Here is a 25,954-nt window from a genome sequence, read left to right as displayed (position 1 = left end):
ATCTTTTTTGCACCAGTTTCCTTTGATAAAAATTACTACTGTAAAAGCTGTATTATCCAGAAAGCTCTATAAACTGGCATTTCTAATTTTTATAGAAAGTCCGGTTGATAGTCCGATTGGTGTGGGGCCAGCAGGCTCCCTACCTAGCTCTGCGTGGCTCACTGGAAGCGGCGACCTGTCCCTGCTGCTCCTAGGTGGAGGCGTGGCTAGGCGGCTCTGCGTGCTGCCTTTGCCTGCTGCAGAGCCAGCGCTCGCGGCAGAGCGGGGGCAGTGCACAGAGCTGTCTAGCTGCGCCTCCGCCTATGAACAGCAGGGACAGGTTGCCAGAACCCACACCCAAACCCCGCACTCCTCCTGGGCCCCAACCCCCAACTCTGCACTTCCTCCTTAGTTAACCGGAATTTTTCCACTTACAGGCACCCCCAATTTCCCCAACATGTCGGATAAAAAAAAGGTTTTTTCTGTATTTGTCCTTAAATTACAGGACTTTTCTATTTTATTTTTCCATTAAAAATTCTCTCTTAAAGGATTAAACTAGCTTTGCATTTATACAATTAACTAAGAAATGTTTAAAAGGGAAATGTTTAAAAGGGAAATATTTATCAGTGACTTACATAGCTTTTTAGAATTTTCTTAAACTTTTTCAGACTCTCAAGCAACATCACAATGTGGTTTATGACTTAGAAGTGATAACTGATTTTTCAATTTTCATTTAAAAATATAAACTCTTTCCTGTCTTTCCCTGCCAAAACTCACATTCAGAATTCTGTTTTTCCTCTGCTACACAGATGCTAGCCAAAGCACCTAAAACAGCACATTTTTCTGAACTCCCCAAACTGCTTTAGGTATTGATCTCATCAGTTTTCATAGAGGAAAAAATATCCTGAATCCAGCCTTTGTCAGGTAAGTACAGCAAGAACTCAGTCTCCACGACCTTGAACAATACTGTTTCTTGATTTACAAATGAGAAGAAAAGAGACCCATTTTTACAATACTATATCCTCTCTACAGCTCTGTAGAAGACATTTTGGCACGCTCTCACATTACATGGGGTACAAAATTAGGGCACTGGGTCCTATTAGATTATCTTGTGGGTAAAGCAGGGCTGTTCAAGAATGTTAGTTCTCACTTAGATTTACATTATATTCATGTAAGTCAATTATCTGTTCTATAATTCTCAAATGAGCTGTGGGTTCTTGGGTATATACTTTCATTCACTCACTGATATCACATGCTCTCCTCTCGCCCTCCAAATGGGCGAACAGATACACAATGCTTACACTATTAGGGCAGGTCTACACTATGACAGGGATCCACGCTCTGAGATGGATCCACTGGCAGTCAATTTAGTGGGTCTACTAAAGACCCGCCAGATCGACTACAGATCGCTCTCCAGTCGATCCCTGTACTCTACCCCCGACGAGAAGAGTAAGGGAAGTCCACGGGAGATTTTCTCGCAATCATTTTCTTAGCAATCATTCTGAGTAAGGCTATGTCTACACTACCGCGGTAAGTCGACCTACGCTACTCAACTCCAGCTATGTGAATAACGCAGCTGGAGTCGACGTACTTTAGGTCGAGTTACCGCAGGGTCTCCATCGCGATGGGTTAACGGGAGAAACTCTCCCGTCAACTTACCTTACTCTTCTTGTCGGGGGTAGAGTACAGGGGTCGACTGGAGAGCCATCTGCTGTCGATCTGGTGGGTTTTTACTATACCCACTAAATCGACCGCTGGTGGAGCGATCTCAGAGCATCAGTTCCAGCTGTACCGTAGACATAGCCTCAGTAAGTACCTTCTACAGTTAAGTCAGTGACTGGTATGTCTCCAGCTTCTAAATTAAAACTTCTATAGGTTTATAAATATTTAATAAAAAAAAAAGTCTATTTTTACTTTGACATCTCATCACTTCAAAGGTTAAAAAGTAAAGTGAGTATAGGTGTTAGCTTACCCATCTGGTAGATCATTGTCAAATAAACGACTGCAATCCACAACTTGTCCTCCTGTGCCTATTCGGTCTCTGGATTGAAGACTTACTATTAAAATATTAAAAGGCAATTATTAAAGATACTGCAACAGAATCCAAATCACAATTACATTTGGAAAGAAATGGTATAACTTAGAGGAGGGCTAAGTTAAACCATTTTCTGAATTTTATCTTCCTCCCCAAATAGCTAATAAAGGTTAAGCAGAGATAATACACCTCTACCTCGATATAACGCCGTCCTTGGGAGCCAAAAAAGTCTTACCGCGTTATAGGTGAAACCGCGTTATATCGAACTTGCTTTGACCCACCGGAGTGCACAGCCTCGCCCCCCCGGAGCACTGCTTTACCGCATTATATCAGAATTCGTGTTGTATTGGGTCACATTATATCGGGGTAGAGGGGTATATGGTTCCACACAGCTAAATCTCTGTATGCTACTTTAAAATTACACTCTTATCCCTAAAGGTGGGTTTTTCAAAGTGGGAAGAAAAGTTAAATCTGAAATTGTAATTAATTTTGATTTTCCTTAGGCAAAGCTTAAAACTGTGCAACTGGTCTGGTGACAACAGGGTGGCTGATCCCATGCAGAATGATTAGCAAGTGGAATTGTGCAATGCCAGTGTCAGACTGCTACTAGAAACTGAAAAGGAACACTTCTAATGGAAAGCAGCAACCAAGACTGGGCCTGTTAAGCGGTCTAAAAATGCAGTTTCTACTAAGGTTCAATTTTTTAATAGTAACTATGAATGAGGGTGAAAATTCATCATAAAAAAGGACACACAAAACAGGCAAAGTTTAAATGCTATGAGCACAATACATTTTGGTTATTAGAGATCTATGTAAACTAACATTCAAATATCAGTGATATAGATTTAAACACATTTAAGTTGTATTTCAAAAGCATTTATCAGAACAGTAGTCTTATTACTTACAGTAAAAATTTATAAACAAACTAAAACTGTATTACATGCTACAGTCTTAAACATTTTAAAACATCGTTTTAATGCCAGAAGCTTTTTCACTGCAGTTATGAAATCACAGGTTTTGTGGACAATTTTTGTTCCTAACATTGCAATGTGTAAAAATATCTGATTTGAATGTTCAGGTTGCATTTTATTTATTTTGTTGTTGTTGTTGTTAAAGAGGTTAGTCACGCAGGAAACCAAATACATGATTGCTTTCTGTTGGCTGTGTGACATGAATGCACCTTTTCATCTCTGGACACCTGCATTCAAATCTTTTCCACAAATGAAACGAAAATAAATTTAATGGCCTCAATCTAGACCCAAATGGACATTTGCCCATATCATAAAACCACAAGACAATTTAACATTATTGGCAACCTCCGAAAGAGAGAGGCCCAGTTCTGAATCAAAAGGTGTGTTGAAGTTCAGGATTTGGGACGCTAGCTGAGCTACACAAGAAGTCTTGCTGTATCTGTGTGCATTAACCTCATTTCTAGCCAGTATTAATGCCTAACCTTTTATGAGTGTGGTCTTTATTAGAGAGAAATGTAGACGGCCCTTCATTTCTTTAGAGAGCAAGGAAATGCTTGATTTACTTTATTCTGCAACAACCCCACACATTACAAGTTCACGTTGTTGCATGTAGGCAAGCAATACACACAGACAAAAATGAAACTAAACAATTACCTCCTCTTTGCCTATGTGAGGACCAAAATTAGTGGACGGCTTCATTTTGTAATGAGTAAGGACTCATTTTTCTGCACTGCCACATCAGAAATAAAATAGTGGCACAGAAGAGAGCTGCAAGATTAAGACACAGTTCAGGTGCCCTTTGTATCCACTACCCAAAATCATCACCCTTCTTTCCCCCCCACTTTAAAGGTAACCCCAGGCAAGATTCCCCCTGTTCTCTGCCCTCAGTTATAAGGCATTCACGAGGGAGTCCCTAGATTTTTAGCCATAAGGCATACACCAAGGTGTCCCTCTTTTCCTAGACAATCAATTGCTGAAGACACCAATTAGATAAATAGAATAATTTCCCTTTCAATTTTATCCTGTCCTTTAATTCAGGCCATTTCACCCCTGTTATAAAGCTAATCCCACTTTTAACTCATTTTAGCTACAATTTATTTTGATTAAAAAAAATAAAATCAACTCTCTCTACTCTAACTATTATACTCAGAATTATCTAGTTTTACCTGGACCCATTCATCCACAAAACAAAGTTGTATTAGTGAAGAAAATTTTAAGGAGACTAACAATGAATTTTCAATAGAAAAAAGGTAGGAGCCTCTGGAGTATCTGTCAAGTTAAAGACAGCACTGACTGAAGACACAAGGCCTTTTTAAAGTTAATAGCTTGAAACAATGTACAGATACTATTCTTACAAGGGAAGCAGCAATGGTGCTAATGTAACACACTTTATAACTTCACAAGCTGTGGATTTCTCAGGGAAGAGATGAACACTACTTTCAACCAGGTTTCAGTCGGTAGCTATGAATACTCCACCAGCACCAAGGGAGCTGCTACAAGTGTCTATTTTATCATCATTACTGTTTAGTGTGAACCTCCATGGAAAACTGATATGTCAGCATGGACTGAAGCATTAATAATGTGTTGATGATACCGACATATCTCCCACCATCTGATCCTATTACCTCACCTCTGTCTTGATGCTATCTTACTACCTCACAAAGACTGCAGACTGGAGCAAAACAGCTGGTTAAAATTTAGCTAAGATAAAGCAGAGGTATCAATGGACAGAGTATTTTGAGGAGGGTAACAAACATCCAGAAGCCCTCACTTGTTGCCTGGCTGCCTTGCCTATTGGTAGAGATCCCTCGCAGGGTGGATCAGGTACACGACTTGGAGATTTTATAACCAGGAGCTGAACATGGAGGCCCAAATCTTCCCCCCCGCCCATCTCTGAAATATTCATAGATTACAGCTCCCCAACAAAAATACAGACCCCATCACAATGATCCACAACGTGGTGACTTCCAGGCTGAACGATTGTAATGTGCTCTACTCAGGGCTGCCCTTTAAACTTACTCTGAATTAAGTTCAGAATGCAGCAAAAGAAGAATGTTTACTTAAATGTGTGGCTGCTTATTTTCCAATAAGCCTGCTTCAAGGATTTATTTATAGCGTTTAAAAAACCTTAAATAATTTAGGAACAAAGTACCTGAATCACACAGCACAGCAGCTGAGATTGAAGCAAGACAATTTTTAAAAAAGCCATAAAAATACAATATACATTAGTGAAGTTATCCCAAAGAAGAACTCACCCCAGTTATAGCAAAACTCCTTGGAAGGCATCCCTTCTTAGACAAAACCTACAGAAAATATGTCTTGAATGGTGCCCTGAAGCAAGGTCAACAATTTCAGCTTTGTTGGGTTTTCAGGGGAAGTTAGCCCCAGAGTTCATCTGTCACCTCCTCACGGCAAAGCTCAAGACAGTTTTCTTTTAATGCATTTTATACAACTTTTATACTAGTATTATTGTAGTCTAGTTTGCCTCATTTCATTTGCTTTCTTGGGCCTTGTTATTTTTCTTTATAACTCTATGCATGAGCTCGACTGCACACATACATACACACATACAGTTATTAGAGGCCTTTGGCAATGGCTCCTTGACAATCAAATTTAAAAGCATTATTATTGTTACTCTAGTCCAGAAAACACCAATCTAGAAGCTGATAGTACAATTCAAAACAAAGTTCCAATTGAATTTAAAAAAAATCCACACTTACCTACTATCTGTCCTCTAACTGTATCATTGTCATTTGGCCCAAGTTTGCATAGATCCAACCTCTGATCTATAAAATCAGGAAATATCTAGTGTTAACTATATAATATTTTGCCGTTTTTAAGGAGCATTCTGAATTACCATAAAAGCAAGATCTGAGCTATCTTAAAATTGCTAGAATTCAGAAAGGGGAAAAAAATTCTTAAGACAGCACATTTAATTTTCATGCTTCTAAAATTGAAAGTAAAAATTATTAATGTTAAAAAGACATTTAATTCCTTTATTAAATTTTAAACTGTTCTCTGACCAACTTCACAAAGTTCTTTCCTCCTCACAATTCTTACTCTCCTCCTACCTTCTCATTTAACACAGGAGATTGTGCAGTCAGACTGGACTGGTTACATGGTATTAAAAACCAACTTGGTTTTTTTCCCCCATGTAGGGAGCAATCACTACCATAACTCGCTGTCGCCATGGCATCGGATATTAGTACAAGAGACGTAAACACAGACACAGCTAATCTGGATCATCAATCAAATGAGCATGTACTCCACACTAAACAGCAAGAAGTCCAAGCAATTAAGCAAAATGCAATGCGTTGAACCACTGAGACAACTACAAGCAGTTAGAAATTAGAGATTCAGTTGCTACTTCATCTTCAAGAATCCAATTTTTTGAAGGGAGACTAGAATACTTCCTGGAAAAAGAAAAGTCTGACTGGCCTAGCCAGGTAAGTACATCTTTTTCATCAAGAGTGGTTTGTCACGCTTTGTTCAGTGGCAGGCATGCCTTATGATTGATCTACTACTGTTCTCTTACCAGTTTCAATGGAATCCGTGTTAATTAGCATAACGAGAAAAAGGCATCTTACAATTTTTATTAACATTCTCTTAAAACGGTAAATCCACACTATTGTAAAAGTTTGCTGTAAACTTTCAACATATTTAGGCACAGGCTACACAGGTAGAAATTGAAGCTGCAGTAATTCTCAAGTACAGATCTCTAACTTCAAATTAAAGCTACCCTTCATGCACCTTTTTAAAAGTACAATTTATTAAAACAAAAACAAGTTAAACACTTGGAATCCAACTACAATTCTGATAAGAGTTATATCTTTGAAGGCAGTAAAGGCAGTGACTGGAATTTGTCTTCTTTTACAGCTCTGATATAGGAAGTTTAATTTGGGCAATTAGCACCAGAAGCACCAAACTAGTGCAACAACAAAGTTAAGAAAGGGACACCTGAGATTCTAAGACCTAGAAGTTGAACTACCTTTTGAGTGATCTCATCTGAAACAAATTATCTTAAAGATTCTAGGTATGCAATTTCATCCACCTCCAACATACTTTTGTTGCACTGGGACATAGAAAAAGGACTATATATTGTCAACTTTCAATGCAAAGATACCACTAATGTACATAAATAGCCGAGAGACAAGATGGTGTAAAGTGAGTAATGCTGGTACTAGGTCTATTTTTCCTCTCTATTTTTCATTAGAGCAGGGAATGGTTAGAATATCAAATTATATGTTTGCAATTCATGACGTTAAACCTTCCAAATAAGAATATGTTGACTGTTGGTTAAATAAAGCCAACAACTCTAATAGCATTCCAGTGCAAGTTTGTGCAAATATGAAAGTAAGGTATGTGACAAGAGATAGTTATATTTCTGATAATTGCTCAGTCATAAGGCATACAAAGTTTAGGACTGGATCAGTTTTCATTCATGAAACTGCTGAAGTCTAAGAAGGTCATAAAGTCAATAGGCTTAGGCTATGTCAACACTGCAGCCTATGTCAGCATAACTTATGTCACTCAGGCATGTGGGAAAAAAAAAAAAAAGACACCACAACCCCTCTGAGCGACCTAAGTTACACTGACAAGTGCTCAGGTGCACAGCTTCTCCTACCAATATAGCGTCTGCCGCTCGTGGAGGTGGTTTTATTATGCCGAGGGGGGAGAGTTCTCCCGTCGAAATAGAGTGTCTTCACCAGACGTGCTGAAGTGGCACAGCTATAATGGTACAGCTACGCCGCTACAGTGCTGTATGTATAGACATTGCCTTAGTCATGGGTTTTTCAGCTGGCCAGCCAACTGCAATATTGTATTCTAGAAAAGGAAAAATATGCTGAACTTAACGCAGTGGTTCTCAGCCTTCTGTTTCCAGACTACCTATTACAACAGAAAGTTTCAAAACTCGCTCCACTCTAGACACAAAGGGGTGGGAGAGGGAATGATGACCCACCTGAAACAAGTTGCAATCCCCAGATGGAAAACCCATGACTAAGGCAATGTCTATACAAACAGCACTGTAGCAGTGTAACTGTAAAGTTTGGTCATTCCCCCTGCACCTTTGTTTCTAGAGTGAAGGGTGTTTTGAAACTTTCTGTTGTAATAGGTAGTCTGGAAACAGAAGGCTGAGAACCACTGCCTTAAATTCAGCATATTTTCCTTACCTAGGAAACAATATTGCAATGGGTTGGCCAGCTGAAAATACAGGTCTTTAAAAAGGGCAAAACAAAAAGAAAACATTAACATATACACAGAGCTGCCACTGAATTTTTTTAAAACTCTTTGCAAAAGTGCTCTAAAACAGAGACAAAATATTAGCACTTAGTCTACTTACAACCAGTGTCTTTAAGGCGGTTGATTGCATTTGAAAGAAGTCTCACACAACCCAGAAAACCAGCTCCTTGTTTTTTATGGATTTTCTTGTGGTTCCATACACTGATTGTTATTGAATCTGACTTCCCAATATATCTGAAAAGGGCAAAAATAAATAGCATTATAAGGTTACACATTGATAAAATAGTGAGAGTCTTAAGAAATCTCAATGGGTGTAATTTAAGCAACATGGAGGCCCAGAAGAGGATGCAAGTTGCACCACTTTAGACTTGCCTCTGATCCAGTATCTCTAACAAAAGACTGTACAATACTTTGGTTCAGACCTGCTGGATCCCTTGCAGTGTGAAATACATGGTATCTACAGAGCTACAAAAACACTTTACTGAGTACTTTGCAAAATCCAGATGAGTATTTCTCAAATTTTAGAAAATCTGAACACTGAAAGGGTTTGTTATTGTTGGTTGGATGGTTGTTTTTAAGTTCACTTTTAAGAAGCATTTTATTTGCAAACCAATTTTTACAGGAAGCAATTTCGAAAGAACCTTTCCAAGTATTTTGGATACATCAACTATTGCCAACACCCTCTGGCTAGACAGTGACAATATGTCTAAGTGAGAATGACTGGTATCTAATTGTTTAGTTATTTCAATCACGGGCAATATAAATTTAAGAATTATGGCCCAGATCCTGAGAGGTGCCCCATTCCAAGCTCTCAGATTCTGGCCTTCTTTAGATTATTACCAACTTCTTTTGAACAAAAAGTAAACAATCAATTCAGCCATCCAGATACCATCACCACTTTCTACATACACCCTCCCACATTCATTCTAGTTTGTATTGTCTTCTTATCTAAAAAGAGTTGTGAACGCTGTTGGTCAAAGTTTAAATGATACTGTCAAGGCTGGCAGACTAAAAATGGGACCTACCTGTTGGGATTTAAATTGCAGCTGTACTCAAGTAAGTGTTCATGTAACGCTTTTCCTCTGCTTCTTTCTTGTATGCAGGCCTTCGGAGCAGGATTCTTGGAGATTTCACTTTACTGCCTGCATACAAGAACAGAGCAGAGCAGGGAAGAGCGTTACTGTAGTTGCATACCTGTGAGTATGGAGAGGGGGGAAAAAAAGTCCTAGTTTTTTTAATATTAGCGTTAAAACTTTTTAATTTATTTATTTGAAGTGAAGTTGTCAGCAGACCGACAAATGTAATTCTCAAGGGAGGTCAGATTTTTGGCCTATCAACCTTGACAATGCCGATTTAAGAACAGTATTGGAGGCAGAAAAGCACAGGAGAAATAAGGAAGGGAAGACCGGAATTCACTTGCACAATATTAGTTGTGACAGTTTACACTATATTTCATATACTTATTTTTGTATTCTTAAAACAGATTCCTGTGAACTAGTTATGAGCACTGAAGAATAAAAATAACCAAAACCCATGAGCCTTTTATTTTCCAGTATTTCCTTGTTGCTTTTAAAAAGGACAAAAAATCGTCAAATAATTTTCTAGATAGGTTTGAAATTTTAAGTAAAAATACGTATTTCAATACTTTACTAATGTAACATTTGAGGGTGAGTTTTTATGGCTCAGAAGTAACTAACAAGTCCTCCATAGAAGGCAGGTAAGAGCTTCTATACTACTACTTACCAATTTAGCATCTGAATTTTGCACTAGAAAAATCTAGTCTCAGTATCATGTTAGGAGAGGAAGCCATTCAACTTACACTTGCCAAAGAAAGATGTTTTTTCCTCCTGTGGAAAAAACACTTCCTATAAACACTAGTGGACCTTGTTGGAAACAATGCTTAATCTTTTTTACTATGCAAATTGAGGCAGAGAAAAATTATAGTGGTATTTAAGGACTGAACTGGCATTTTCTGTCCATTGTTGGGACAGTAAGTTACATTTGTTTCACATCAACTTGCAATAAAAATCAAACATAAAACTCTAGCTAGGAATTTTGTTTATTAAAAAAAAAGTTCAAAGTCTTAAAACAAAGAAGTTAAACTCTGCTTCTTCACATAACAAATCCATTTATTTTCTCCCATAGAGTTCCAGTGTAGCCAAATCCTTAGAGTTTCCTCAACTTCCCCCCGCTTACGGTGATCAGACAGCAAATGTGAAAAATCGGGACGGGGGTGGGGAGTAATAGGAGCCTATATAAGAAAAAGATCCAAAAATCGGGATTGTCCCTATAAAATCGGGACATCTGGTCACCCTGCCCCCCCCCCCCCCCCCCCACACACACACACCCATCCTCAATAGCTACATCATGGCCTCCAATGCTTGCAATTGAGGCCATATGAAATATTCTAGTGAAGAGAAACCTCAAGAGATATAGTTCAGATAAGCAAGATACCCAGAAGTTAGCAATCTTAACTTTTCTATATCTCAAGTCTGCAAACTGGGATTTTGTACAAGAACAGGGTTTTATGAAATATTCTGGAAACAGGCTATTTTCAGTATTTCAGTACTTCCACCTCTAAACCTCTATCTTAAATGATTTTGTTAATTAAATTATTTTGTTTAAACTCAAAAAGGTTCAAGTCAAGTTTTAGACAAAGGGTTAGCTCTTATTTTAGATGAATTAGTTCACCAAGATCCATAGGTAGCATTTCCTTCAGAGCCTATCCATTTTGCACCATTATCATCCAAAAGGATTGCTGTCAAGTCACTTGCCTACCGTTGTGACACTAGGGCAAAGCACACTTTCTTTGCAGAATTCTGCCTGGGAGAGGAAAGCAGGAAGAAAGGGCGAGAAGGAAACTTTCCTTCCTGAAAAAGCACCTCTGATCAGACCAGATGTGCTGTCTCTAGAAAAGCAAAGAAAATGCAGCACAGAACTGGAAGCCGGGAAATCCCAATTTCTAATCCCTGATCTGACAGACTCCTTTTGCTGCTTTGGATAAGTTACTCACTTTCTCTCAGTATTCCCATTTGTAAAAAAAAGCTAATAGTACTTCATAATGGTGGAGCTAGGTTTAGATAATATTTGTGTGCTTTGAACATATAAAGCTCAGTAAAAGTGCCAAATACGATTTTTCAGGCATTGGGAAAAGCATGAGCAATAAGGAAAACACAAAAAGATGGAAAATAAGGGAGAAAAGGGAACACGACTAGGACAAGCATGGTATTTTATTGACATTTAACTACTGCCAAAGAGATGCTTTTTGGATATTTCTTTCTGGAAGGGCTCCCAGATTTTCCCCTACACACACTCAGCTGGATTAAGGAATTTAATCATTTATCAAATTCAATGGCTTCCTCTCACATTAAAATCTGAATTAAGAAGCACATATAGCAAAAAACGTACTATTGGTCCTCCCAGTACTGCAAAGGCCTTGGGGGGAAAAAGTCTTATACAGGACAGAAGCTACTGTATTGGGCTGAATCAGACTTAAGGAATGTGGGTTCCCTTAAAATTAGCAACCTAATTCAAACACAGTTCGACAAATACATAAAGATCCCTCTCACTGTACACTCAGATGCAGTATCATTAAAAAGCCTGTAAGTGTTAATTTGTTATGCGAAAGGTCCTAAACTTGGCATTGAGCAGACACACCGTAACCAAGAGACAATGTTATTGGACATCAGACTATTACAATTATTAAAAAAAAACTCTAAGTAACTAAATATTTTATAGTAGAAAATTAAAATAATATTGTATTTAATTACATCAGCTCTAAAAATTCTACATATTTGCACCTTCCTCTGGTTGATTTCCACAGAAGAGACCAAGTGGGCATTTTGCCATTGAGACACCATCTGTTATCCTTGGCGTGCATACTATTTCCTGTAGCAGCACAGTGTCATAAGTCAGAGACTAGCGTTCCCATGCAATGGTGTGTTGTTAGGGTAAACATTATGATGCCTTTAGAATCTACCGTATTATTTTCAGAAGAGGTCGGAAAGGCAAATAATCTCATAGATTGCAGGGATTAATCATCAGCCTTTTTGGCAGTGGGCTAGTTACTATTCTTACTATGACATTTTTCTAGACTTTCTGCAAAGGAAAAGATTACTTTATTTTAACATCTGCTTGGGATGCAGAGCTGAGAACTGGCATTAGTTATATCAAAGTAAGAATTCAGAATATATTTAAATCACATTCAGATAAATGTATTCTACAGAGTCAAACTCGTTTAATCAATTCAAGGCTCCTTAAGAGGACAATCATGTGGATAGCATTCTGGGGTTTAAGATACTTCTAACTGCCAAGCTAGACAACTTGGAGCTGAGAATATGTGCATTTGAAAACGCCGTCAGGACAGTACACAGAGCTCCGATTTTTTATGTTTTTAAGGTAAATAATTTTAATAATAGAAAATAGGTTTCTTAAATCACATCTAGTATTACAGGATAATAAAGCAAGGAAGCAAAGAAAAGTTGGGTTTAAATGAAAATAAAGGAGAATAAAGTAAGTGAATGAAGGGAGAGAAAGACGATTTTTTTTTTTTTAAATGACTGATGAGTGAGATTCAGTGTGAGGTCAGACCTTAAGTACCGAGAGTAAGGAGGATCCAGGAAGAATAATAATCTCTACAGGATCATACCCAAAAAGATATATGTATTAAGAGTAATGTTACCTATGAATGCAAACTCATTTTTCTTGGATTTCAGGTCCCGCAGATGAGAGAGACACAAACATGCCATCTCTTAAAAATTCATTACATAATAAAGGCATGGAGATAACTCTTCCAGGGCTCATGAAAGTATGAGCTAGTTACAGAGGAAAGACCTGCTTCTGTCTGAGGAGTTATTTATTGCTAACCTGAACAAATCTTTTTTGATTTCTTCAGACACACAAGATTCTGAAAGTGAAAATGATGGATAAAAACTAGGGCTGTTGATTAATCGCAGTTAACTCACGTGATTAACTGAAAAAAATTAATCATAGTTTAAAAAATTAATCGCGATTAATTGCAGCTTTAATCACACTGTTAAACAATTTGTATTCTATTGAAATTTATTAACTATTTTTGGATGATTTTCTACATTTCCAAATATACGGATTTAAATTACAACACTGAATACAAAGTGTACAGTGCTCACCTTATATTATTTTTATTACAAATATGGGCACTGTAAAAATGATTAAAAAAATTATTTTTCAATTCACCTCACACAAGTACCATAATGCAATCTCTTTATTATGAAAGTGCAACTTAGAAATGTAAATTTTTTTTTTTTTGCTACATAACTGCACTCAAACCAACCAACATAAAACTTCAGAGCCTACAAGTCCACTCAATCCTACTTCTTATTCAGCCAATCACTAAGACAAGCAAGTTTGTTTACATTTACATGAGATAATGCTGCTGGCTTCTTATTTACAATGTCACCTGAAAGTGAGAATAGGCGTTCGCATGGCACTTCTGTAGCTGGCATTGCAAGGTATTTACATGCCAAATATGGTAAACATTTGTATGCCCCTTCATGCTTCAGCTACCATTCAAGAGGACATGCTTCCATGCTGATGACACTCGTTAAAAAAATGTGTTAATTAAATTTTGACTAAACTCTTTGAAGGAGAATAGAATGTCTCCTGCTCTGTTTTACCCACATTCTGGCATGTATTTCATATTATAGCAGTCTGGGATGATGACCCGCCACATACTGTTAGTTTTAAGAACACTTTCACTGCAGATCTGACAAAATGCAAAGAAGGTACCAAGGTGAAATTTCTAAAGATAGTTATAGCACTGCACCCAAGGTTTAAGAATCTGAAGTGTTTTTCAAAACCTGAGAAGGACAAGGTGTGGCGCATGCTTTCAGACGCCTTAAAAGAGCAACACTCTGATGTGGAAACTACAGAACCCGAACCACCAAAAAAAGAAAATCAACCTTCTGCTGGTGGCATCTGACTCAGATGATGAAAGTGAACATGTGTCAGTCTGCACTGCTTTGAATCGTTATCAAGCAGAACCCGTTATCAGCATGGATGCATGTCCTCTGGAATGGTGGTTGAAGATGAAGGCACATATGAATGTTTAGCTCATCTGGCATGTAAATAATCTTGCAACGCCAGCTACAACAGTGCCATGTGAATGTCTGTTCTCACTTTCAGGTGACATTGTAAACAAGAAGTGGGCAGCATTATTATAAGTACCATCAAATTATAGTAACTCATTACTCCTTTTAAAAATCCCACAACTAGCTTTACAAAGCCACCAAGGTTGTGGGAAACACAAACTTGGCAACACTATTTTCACTTTCCTTTCTCCCTTACTCTTTCTTTTTGTTCCTATAAAGAAGATCATTAATGTGTGCTAATGGGCATTTCCAAAAAGAAAGGTAAGGGGGTGGGAAGAGAAAGAAAAAGAAAGAATGAGAGGAGAAAAAGAAAATGCAAGACTTCGATACTGCTGCCAATTTAAATATATTTCACCAGCTGGCACCAATTTCCACAGCAGTATTTGCCATACCAACCCTGAAAAGTGCTCCTGATTACAATGCCTAATAAATATGGCTATGAAGAAATCTCTGAAAAAAATCAGTTCCTGAAGATTTAGACAATTCACTTAATTAGCTACTTGTATAAAATCAGCACCTTGGCAGATTTAATAATTATGAAAATCAAAGCATTTTCAAGTTCTTTAAACATGAAAAGCATAGAGATGTTTTTTCTCCTTATAACAAACTGCTTTTAAATCAAATTTGTTTGGAAATTGAAAAAAAGACTGCATATGCGGAGCTTGACTCTGGACTAAGTTTTTATGGCACAGTTACAAAGCTTTGAAAATATGCTTTGAACAAATGCTGTCCTTGGCTAAAATACTACAATCCCACTCCCCAGTAAAGCAATATTGTTTCATTAAATTATCAATGACATTTAGTGAAATAGTAATGCAAATGTTTTGTATCTTGCACCAAAAAATTCTGAAAATGTATTGTGCGTGTTTAGTCTTCAACCATTCAAGGAAGTGGAAGATCTGAGGTTACTTTAAACCAGGTCTTTCACATTAGTGTTCTGCTGAAGATTTAGGATGCTGGCTGGAGCCATGGCTTCTTTTCCCTGGGAAGCCGGAGGCATGGAGTGGAGATATTTGTATAGGTATAAATTCAGTGATGCAGCTATGCTGCGGCAAATCCCTAGCATAGATATGCTGCACTGGGTGCAAATCAGGGCTTGCAGTTTATCCTAGTTTTAAACAGGGGGTCTGGAACAATTTGTATAAGGGGGGGGGGGGGGCGCGAGGTGCTGAGAGCCACTGAACCAAACTGTAAGACCTCTATATAATGGAAACCACTTTAAGCCAGGAGGTGTGGGAGCACCCCCAGCACCTCTAGTTCCAGCACCTATGTAAAAGTGATGCAGCAGTTTAAAACTTGTAAAAGCCCATTTTACACCACTGTGTTGCAGCTACACTGAAGGTCTGCACTGGAGTAGCCTGATCACTACAAATCCCACAAGACAGGCCCTAAGGAGTGAATGCAGATACTGGCAGAAAACAGGAATGGAGGGAAGACAATGTGAATGGAGGAATGGATTAAGCCAGGATGTAATCAGTGACTAAAAAGAGCGCCTTGAGGCAAACTGTGCAAATAGTTCAAAGACTCCTCTTTCTGCCTTTCACCCCAAGCACATATTGAAAGAACAAAAGGGAAGAAGAGAGCAGAGAAACAATATAATAAAAAAAAATTAAAAATGCCTAAGAAAACAAAATATTGTATTATTTCTGCACAGAAAATTCTCCCCCAGGGAGAAGCAAGAGAAAGAATGAACCACACATGACAGATGTATGTCATGTTGCTTACTGCACTACTGAAAGGAGCTCAGATACTAGGGTGAGGATGGCAGTATAAAAACCTATACAGAACAGAAATGAAATACTTAGCACAAATTAAAGGGAATAAGAAAGGGTAAGAAGGAAACAACATTAGGACTGAAGAAAGATTTTGCAAGACAGAAGGAAAGACACCAAATTACACTGCAGAAATAAAAAATGGAATGAAGAGGAAAGGAAGAATAAATGCTAAGGGAAATTTGGTAAACTATTTTTTCCTTTTATTTTATGCAGAGTCCACTATCAAAACGTTGGACAATAAAATAATCCAAACAACACTATGCTATCTGTAAAATGCATTGCAGACAGTGTATTAGAAAACATACCAGGGTGTCGTGTTGAGATGCGAAAGGTGTGATTGTGGTGCATGTATTTTTCACCCTGGCTAACAAGGTTTACTCCTCTGGCATATTTTCACTACTGTGAACATTTGGCAATTTTGGAGTTTCTGTGCTTTTTAGAAGATTCAGCTTCAAACCTTTGCTGTATTTTAGATATCACTGTTAACACCTACAGGTCATAATGCTGATTCCACTTTGGATCAAGCGTATTCTTCACAGTATCTGTAGAATGGCATTGGCCAGATCCGTCGACCACCACCTTAGCAAATGGATCAGGAAGTCCTATAGGAGGGGAGGAAAAACTCATAAAAGGGCATGCTTGAAAACTGAAGAAAAATAAAATGATAATCAATACACAACTGTGATTTTTTTTTCTTATATGCTGAGTATTTCGAAAAGGGTCATATTTAATCGGAGTCTGTCATCATCACAATTTCAGCTCCAAGTAGGTTAACGTGATGTTTGCATTAGAATATTCAAAATTCAGGATAAAATACTTGCTTTGAAAGAGTTTTCAGATATTTCATATTCTCTACAAATATATAAAAAATGTGTGTCTTATGTATACAAACTGACAGAACTACAATGTTAAACTGCCTTTAAGTAGAGGAACAAACTGAGCTTTGTAACAATGCTCTAAAGGTGACCTGCAAAGAAAAAGAAAGGTTTTTTTCCCCTTATGTGTAAAAAGGGCTACGCATTTTTCTCCCCCTTAAAAAAAAAAAAAAGGTTTTTCCTTCTGCTATTTTTACACTTGCCATTCAAATCTTGACTACTTGGGATGGAACTATGGATGACTGGAGGCCTGTTAGGACAACATGAAATATACCAAGCAAGTGCAACCTGACTGAGAAGAGAAGTAATTTTCATTCAAACTCTTTAAAACTGTTTGTTTTTTAATCCCGGAGTCAAATATTTATGGAGAAAAGCTCGTTATATAAGATTCTAACCACTCTCAGCCCCTTCAACCCTGTGTAAGTTCCCAATGAACAGCCAACAAGGAATCCACTAAATTCACAGAAGATAACATTCCTGGTATTTAAGTTAAGTTACAAGCAGGATTTTTTAGTTATCCTTGCTAATTATTTGTATTATGGTAGTATTTACAGGCCCCGACTGAGATCAAAGCCCCATTCTGCTAGGCACTATACAAAACACATAGTAATGGACAGCCTCTTCCTCAGAGACCTTACAAACAAAATAAACATTAAGGCTTTACGGTCTTTTTTATATATCATAAGACCACAAAAAAGGGCACACATCCATCTTTTTCCTCTTTGCAGGTTATCTTTAAAGTTTAGGGTCTGCCCTTTTGGATTCTCCTGCTTTACCTACTAATCTCATTTGGAAGGAAGTTGATATAGAGATATCTCTATCTCTGTATCTGTGTGCGCGCGCACACACACACATAGTTGAGAAGAATCCTCTTTCCCTTCCAAAATATCATGAAAACTAGTGGAAGGTGCATAATTTCAGTTCAGGGTGGGCAAACATGTATTCTGACTTGCTCATTAATTATAAAAAGGTGTATCTGCTTGTTAGACCAAAGGAGCTTGTCTATGGTAAAATGGTTCAATGTATATTTATGTATGTGATGCTAGTTTTTCTGAAAGCCTGCAATTTGCCTGAAAGAAGTTACTCAAGCTGAAAAACTTCTCTCTCCACTCTAAAGTCAGCAACAATATAATTGGTACATATGTGGGGAAAAAAAACAGAATTTTTTGTTTAAAAAAAGATACCGCACATAATCAACCAATCATACTATTCAAACACCAAAAAGTGATCAGATCAATATTTTTAGATGAAAATCCTTCAGATTTATTAGCACCAAAAATGTCTTCAACCCATAAACTTCCTTCCCCTCTCTACACCAGTCCAGAGGAGTTGTTGATAATTTTTGTTCATTTGTTTGTTTGTTTTTAAAAACAGATTTAAAAAAAATACTCCCAGGATGAGTGCCAGCTAAAAAGTTACAAGCGCTGAAGAACAGTGGGTTGGAAACACCACTATCTCCTTCAACACATAGATGTCAATGCACTATGATGCTGTGTTAAAAGTAGTGTACAGAACTTATGTAACATGTACCACACATATTAATTCATAAATGTTAATAGCTACTTACGGAAAAAATCCTTTTTCACCAAGTTTTTTGCACATAGTACTGCAAGGGAAACAAGAAATACATAATGAAATTACTGATCATTCATATTTTAGAATTTCTTTATCTTCTCAGCATTCCAGAAAACCCAGTGCAAAGTAAAAATCTATGAACATCAAAGATGTGTGCAAGAAAACAAATTGTGATCACAGGCCATTTTTAATCATGTATGAAGTAAACACGGAAGGCTGAGCCAGAAGTTCCTTCTTTTGACAGTTACCCCAAGGTCAGCTGTGGTGGAAGTTACAGAGAGGTGATGCTCTCAGTATGTGTGTGCGCTTTCCAGCCCTTCAGACATGGCCATAATTTTAATCTAATTTTAATCGCCAGAACATGCTAATATGTGGAGGAGGGATGGAACTGCATCAAGAAAGAATAGAAGGGCAGGTGCCTCTAGAACAGATTAGGGTGCTTCCCCTATACCATATGCCCTCTTGGCATAATTCCTGATGGACGGTGATAAATGAAGTTAGCTTGCCCAGTACAACAACACTCACACAAATTAAAGATTTAGAAGGCATAAATCATTTAGAGTTGCCATTTGTTTTCAGCTGTTATTCTTGATTCTAATTTTGCAGTTTCAGTGTCTCACTTTGAAAACTGGTTGCTATGATAGTACAAGCCAGCTTTTTAAATGCATTCAATTCACACTTTATTAGAAGACAAAAATAACCAATCTCCAGAGGGTATTCAGGGTACAGTTAGTAAAACATAGTAAGGATTTAAGGAGGTGGTGTACACACGTAAGGAACGCTTGTGGAAGTCTGTTAAACAAGCTTTGCCTTACATGAAAAATAAGAGTCATATCAGAAATCATTTCAATTTAAAGAGCTGAAAACACATATGCTAATCTATTAGCTACTTGAACGATAAGCTATGAAACTAAAACAATTTGGTTCTTTTAGAAAATATTTGCTCTATGTGCAGAAGCTTCCGGTTTATTAACTGTTTAAATTTGAACAGTAAAATGACTGTCTACTTGCTTAAACACAGATAAATATTAAATACATCAATCTAAATCCCACCATAATCAATACATCTCGAGAAGGTAAATTATAACCATTTAATGGCAATTTTTCCATAGAATCCAAGTACCGTATATACTCGATCATAAGCTGGTTCGTTTATAAGCCGACCCCCACCCCCCGGGGCTCCCGGGCCATCAGGATAAGCCACTGGTGGGCCGAGATGGTTTGTTTACCTCAAGTGTCCCCAGGCACGGAGGTAAGTAAACAAAGTGTCCCAGCTTACCCTATCGGGCTGGCACAGCAACTGGTGGGGAAATTTTTTTTTGGGGGGGGGGGGGGAAGAAAGAAGCTGGGAGTCAGAGGACTAACCCTTGTGACCACCCCCCACATGTCCCCACCCCAGCCCGGGACCCCCACACTCTCCCCATCCCATCCCACCCCACCTTATCTGGGGAGGGCCAGGGGAGGATGTCTCTGACCTGGCTGGAGCTACTCCGGCAGGCTGGGCAGCCCGGCCACAGCCTACTCCAGTGGGCCAGACTGGGTGGCGTGACCACAGCATGTTCCAGCGAGCTGGGCCGTGCTCCGGCAGGCTGGGCGGCGCAGCCACAGCCTGCTCTGGGGGGCGGAGCTGAGCGACACGGCTGCAGCCTGCCAGCCCTGGAGCTGCGGCTGCTTCGGAGGCTGGGGGGGGGAAGAGCAGCGTGACCAGAAGCGGAGAAATGCTGGCCCCCCGCTCTTCCCTTCTGGCTCTGCTGCCTCTCCTTGCTCCCTCTGTTGGGGGGAGGAGCTGTGTCCCACCTCTCCCTCTCTACACTCGTTCATAAGCCGACCCCCTTCTCTGGTGCTTCCCTTTTTTACTCAAAAAAATTCGGCTTATGAACGAGTATATACGGTAATTGTCTAAATAAGGTCAGATTTGTAAGGTTTTAGAAGTGATTTTTCTGTAAAAATGTTTATCTATTTTGAAAACTAAATGGGTCTGAATAACTGAGACATACCTGAACTAAATGAAGTTGTTTTAAATATTTTAAAACAAGACTGATAGAGAGATCTAGTTTCGAAATGTTGTACAGAGAATTTCCTTCCACACAAAAAGGCTTTGTTTAAACTTTCTATTGAGTAACGATGGCTATACTCATTTCCTGGTTGACATATCTTCATATTTTTTCACTTAGTGTGTACCTTTCTGCTTTACCTGCCCACCAGCAACAAAAGAATTAAGATGCTTGAACACCAGAGACCTAAAATTGAGTGGTTTGGCCTAGTTCTAAATAACTTAGAGATCTGTCTTCCTTTCAGTTCTATATAAATAGCAAGACTTCCCACATGTAAATTTGGTGCATTAGTCAGACTCACCAGTCTAGATTGACTGGTATTCCTGCTTTCACACCATCTAACAAGGAAACTAACCAGATGAACTTTTGTCTTGCTGCGTAGGTGGCTCCCCAGTATCTGTCTTCTGAAACCCCGGAGAAAGATTCCACCCTCACTACATGAAACTTCAAAAACAACCTTCTGAGTAGGCACCAGAAGCTGGGCAGAGCCTTGGAGATCTAAATTGAAGAATCACTACAAGAACTCTTTTCTTGACAAGACCACGCTAAGAATGAACTGAACGGGAAAATCCAACCACATGAAATTGTAGATGACCACTCAGAAAAGAAGAAGGCCGAATTCAAGAACAACCCAATATTTAATCTTTCGTGCTGGTTAAAAACAAAAAAGCTACAATTATCAGCACCACATAATCACCCACCTCAACTGAGGCAGTTTTCTTCCCTCTCTTTGCCAACCAAGTAGCTATATATTTACAAGTGATGTTTTTATGGAAGACTTGCACTTGGCAAAACTGAAGGAAACCTTTTAAATAAAAAACAAGCACGCACTTGGACAATTTTACAGATCACACTGTACTCAGAAAAAAAGTAGAACAAGAGCACAAGTGATACGGAGAAAGGCTTTGCTACTAAGCTGGACACTACATATGGCAGAATTTTGAAAAACATGAATTATAAAAGGATTCCTATTTTTAAAGTTCTCTTCTGTTTGAAAGTTCCCTTTCTGGGGTTATGAGTCCTTCACCTGAGATGATATTGCACTTTAAGAATGGAGAGAAGAAATAGGCAATGATGTGGCTGAACGATCAAGTATTTACAGCCCATGTCCATGCCCTTAATGAATGAGGAGATAGCATTATTACAATTTCTGTACCCTCTGGTAATAACCAGTCCAAAGTTAGCATCCATTGCGATACTTATCAGTTTGTCTTCATTAATTTATTTTCAGAAACATGGTTTCTTTTGTCCCTCTAATCGTATTACTGCCCAAGCAAATAAGCTATTAAAATATCGCAGTTAATATTATAATTTTAAAAGAGAGCAAGTCTTTACTCAGTCAAACGGAATAATATTGGTTTAAACTGAAGAAAAAAGGGGATGATACAGAGCAATCATATTCAAGTAATAAAGTTTTATGAAAGGATACTAGTGCTGAGTAATCAGTTAGCTATGAAAGAAATTCTGTGGTTCCTGAAGAAACAATGGCAAATTGAGAAAGACACTGGGAGCCCTGAGATAAACATTAGAGTGGAATAGATTGTCTCTATTATCAGAGTTCGGTGGCTCCAGACATGTCTTGTTTATTTTTGGAAACTGAAAACAACGCCTTTCTCAAAAATGATTCAGGGATTTCTTTGCAATTCCAAAACCAAGGAAAAATTGGAATGTGTTGCCAAAGGGGGGAAATGCTTCCCCCAACAATAAACTTCTCTTTCAAGGAATGGATTTAAACAAACAAACAAAAAAATCAAGAATGAAGATAACCGCCTGCAAGGGTGGAAATAAGTTACAAGGTGACAAGACATGCATACAAAAATTACTTACCAATAATTCTAGTTCTCTGACAGTGGTGCATCTGTGTGATGCACTCCCACGGCCACAGAGATTCAAGAACCTTCTAGAAAAGCAGTGCCCACTGAGATATTATGAGCACCCTCTCAAGGCACTAAAAATTATCGGTAAAAAACCCAAAGGTTTTATTTGGCAAATACAGAGGGTGAAAACTCCCACAGCTGGCTGTGAAAATGAGCAACAGAGGGGGTCAGGAGCTGAACAGCCTCTTATAACCGTGGCTTGAAATATGTGCTTCCAATGAACACTGCTTTTCTTGAAGTTCCCAAAGCTCAATGGTGCTGGTGGTTGCATTCCACAAACTGAACTCACTTTAGAGAAATACAATTACTCATCGTAAATATTTCCCCTGACGAATATCCTTCCCTGAACTGATCTGTGAGGAACTACCCTCTCCAAGACCAGCTTCTTCTATGATCCCTACAAGTAGTTAACCAATTAAAAGTCTTAGGCTACATCTTCACTACGGGGGGGAGGGGGGGGTGTCGATTTAAGATATGCAAATTCAGCTACGCAAATAGCGTAGCTGAATTCAACGTATTGCAGCCGACTTACCCCGCTGTAGGGACGGTGGCAAAAATCGACCTCTGCGGCTTCCCGGCGACGGCGCTTACTCCCACCTCTGCTGGTGGAGTAAGAGCGTCGATTCGGGGATCGATTGTCGCGTCCCGATGGTACGCGATAAATCGATCCCTGAGAGGTCGATTTCTACCCGCCGATTCAGGCAGGTAGTGTAGACCCAGCCTTAGACACAGTCAGGTGCAATTGATGTGCATTACAAAATGTTTTTAAATATGCCAGAAACAAAAATTTTATATACAACTTGTATATACATTACATACAAATGTATATATCGATTGGATCTCTCCTCTACCCCACCACTGTTCATTGTCATGTTCAAGGCACATACAGGGCCTAGCATAATGGAGCCACACTGTAAATGGCGCTTTAGGAGGTGCTACGATTGAAATAAAATATTACTCTCTAATTAGTAGACTGAATGTGATACATTTTTTCAAATTTTCTAGTGACTTCTGTTTATAAAGATACTGATATAACAGCATCTGCCTCTTTTTAAGGCTAAATGTTAAACAAAGCTTTCTTTGGGAAATTCAGAACCTAGTAGACTTGATCACTTAATGCTATACTCATTTCTGTCAAGTATCAGGGGGTAGCCATGTTAGTCTGTATCTACAAAAACAACAAGGAGTCTGGTGGCACCTGTCTTTAAGGTGCTACCAGACTCCTTGTTGTTTTTGTACTCATTTCTGAAGAGCTTTATTCACAAGTAAAAATAAAATGATGGCCATGCCACCTAATTCTTAGGTGGATCATACAACAATCCACTCTGGCACGAATCACAGGAAATGCCTAGAACAGCACAATGTTAGACAAATCAGTCAGTCACAAGGGATGCTAATATCAGAGCTGTTAACTTAGCCTGAAAACAGTAGTCCTGGGTCTAGCCACTATTACTGGTTCTTCCCTTAAAGAGATGGGGTGAGAGAGGGGGTAAGGTGATGAGCTGAGGGAAAGCATGTAATGGGAACCCTCCAACACAAACCAAATAATTCAACTGCAGAAAGCTAACGTTGGCACAAAAGCTGAAAATTTCAGCTGTCCCTCGATGCCTAGATTTTAGGCACGTACGCAACCACAGAATGCGATGACAATCTGCTACACAAGACAGTCATATAAAATTCCTAGGATGATGTAATGAGAGGACAGCTACTAAGCTCAAGGTGCCCAGAGATTTGAAGTCTTACACCACTGATGATTTTATAGACTTCTATCATATCTCCCCTTAATCATCTCTTTTCTAAGCTGAAGAGCCCCAATCTTTTTGGTGTCCCTTCTTATGGAAGCTGTTCCATACTATTCATCATCTTTGTTGCCCTTCTCTGAATCTTTTCCAGTTCCACTATATCCTTTCTGAGATGGGGCGACCAGAACTAGATGCAATATTCAAGGTGTAGGCACACCATGGATTTATATAGTGGTATTATGCTATTTTCAGTCTTATTTTCTATCACTTTCCTAAAAGTTCCTAACATTCCGTTAGCCTTTTTGACTGCTATTGCACATTGAGCTGATGTTTTCAGAGAACTATCTACGATGACTCTAAGATCTCTTTCTTGAATGGTAACCTCTCATTTAGAGCCCATTATTATAAATGTGCAGTTGGGATTATTTTTTCCAATTGCATTACTTCACACTTAACATTGAATTTTATCTGCCATTTTGTTGCCCAGTCACCCAGGCTTGTGAGATCCCTTTGTAACTCTCCACAATCAGCTTTGGCGTTAACTAGCTTGAGTAATTTTGTTTCAGCTGCAAACTGCCACCTCACTGTTTACCCCTTTTTCCAGATCATTTATGAATATGTTGAACAGCAGTGGTCCCAGTACAGATACTTGGGGGACCCCATTGAGAAAACTCACCATTTATTCCTACCCTTTGTTTCCTATCTTTTAACCAGTTACTAATCCATGAGAGGATCTTCCGTTATCCCATGACTACTTAGTTTCCTTCAGAGCCTTGAATAAGGGACCTTGTCAAAGGCTTTCTGAAAATCCAAGTACACTATATTCACCAGCTTGTTGACATCCTCAAAGAATTCTAATTAATTGATGAGACATGACGTCAGTTTACAAAACCCGTTGTGACATTCTATACCTTGGGGGAGAGCCCTGTAACCCCCATATTCCTCATTTATATATAATTGTGATCTTGCATATAAAGCATGGCATGTAGGGTATCAAGGGAAAGGTTATGATCTGCTGAAAGTCACTGTTCTATCTAAATATGTATATTGTTAGTGCTTATAAAGTTATGAGATTGCGTTGTATGGTTGTCAGTAAAACATGCTCCAAGTTGGGGAAATCGGCCAGATATTAGTTCCCCAGAGACAACAGCAAAGAAAGTAACCAATGCCTCGGCGGGTGTCAAAACCATCAACAGCCATTGTTCACCAAGGGAGTTGCAATTCATAAGGCCACACCAGGGGAATTGTTCAACCTTGCCTGGGGACTCAGCAATGCCCCACCAGACATGCCTGGACTTGTGTTCCCCAAGCACATGGACTAAGGCCTTGGCTACACTGGTGCTGTATAGTGCTGCAACATGCTGCGCTCAGGCGTGTGAAAACGCCGCTGGCCCCCCCCCCGAGCGCAGCGAGTGCAGCGCTGTAAAGCACCAGTATAATCAGAGCCTGCAGCGCTGCACGCTCGCTCACAGCACTGCAAGCTATTCCCCTCGGAGAGGTGGAGTACTTACAGCGCTGCGAGAGAGCTCTTGCAGCGCTGACGGCGCGACTACACTTGCGCTTCACAAGGAATTTTCATGTGTGCAAACTTGAACTTCGTAGAACAAAATAATTTACACTGCCTAGAAGTTTTCTGTACTCTACTTACTCCTGCTGCTAATTACTGAAGAGCTCTCTCTTGCATAGACTAGTTTTAGCTTTG

General features: G+C 38.9%; 1 protein-coding gene across 3 annotated transcripts in view; it reads right to left on the bottom strand.

The window, feature by feature from the left end:
• Window positions 1-25,954, bottom strand: part of SMURF2 (SMAD specific E3 ubiquitin protein ligase 2) — a 92,258-nt gene that overhangs the window by 36,267 nt on the left and 30,037 nt on the right. For all 3 annotated transcript variants that reach the window (XM_054046725.1, XM_054046727.1, XM_054046726.1), the window contains exons 2-6: window positions 18,572-18,610; window positions 16,623-16,731; window positions 8,327-8,460; window positions 5,706-5,771; window positions 1,952-2,036 (exon numbers count right to left, since the gene is read on the bottom strand). In XM_054046725.1, coding sequence (XP_053902700.1) covers window positions 1,952-2,036; window positions 5,706-5,771; window positions 8,327-8,460; window positions 16,623-16,731; window positions 18,572-18,610 — 433 coding nt within the window. The remainder of the gene's footprint in view (window positions 1-1,951; window positions 2,037-5,705; window positions 5,772-8,326; window positions 8,461-16,622; window positions 16,732-18,571; window positions 18,611-25,954) is intronic.

This window comes from Malaclemys terrapin, chromosome 13, assembly GCF_027887155.1.
Source record: "Malaclemys terrapin pileata isolate rMalTer1 chromosome 13, rMalTer1.hap1, whole genome shotgun sequence".
In the NCBI taxonomy this organism is placed as follows: domain Eukaryota; kingdom Metazoa; phylum Chordata; order Testudines; family Emydidae; genus Malaclemys; species Malaclemys terrapin.
This window is presented reverse-complemented; position numbering and strand designations above follow the sequence as displayed.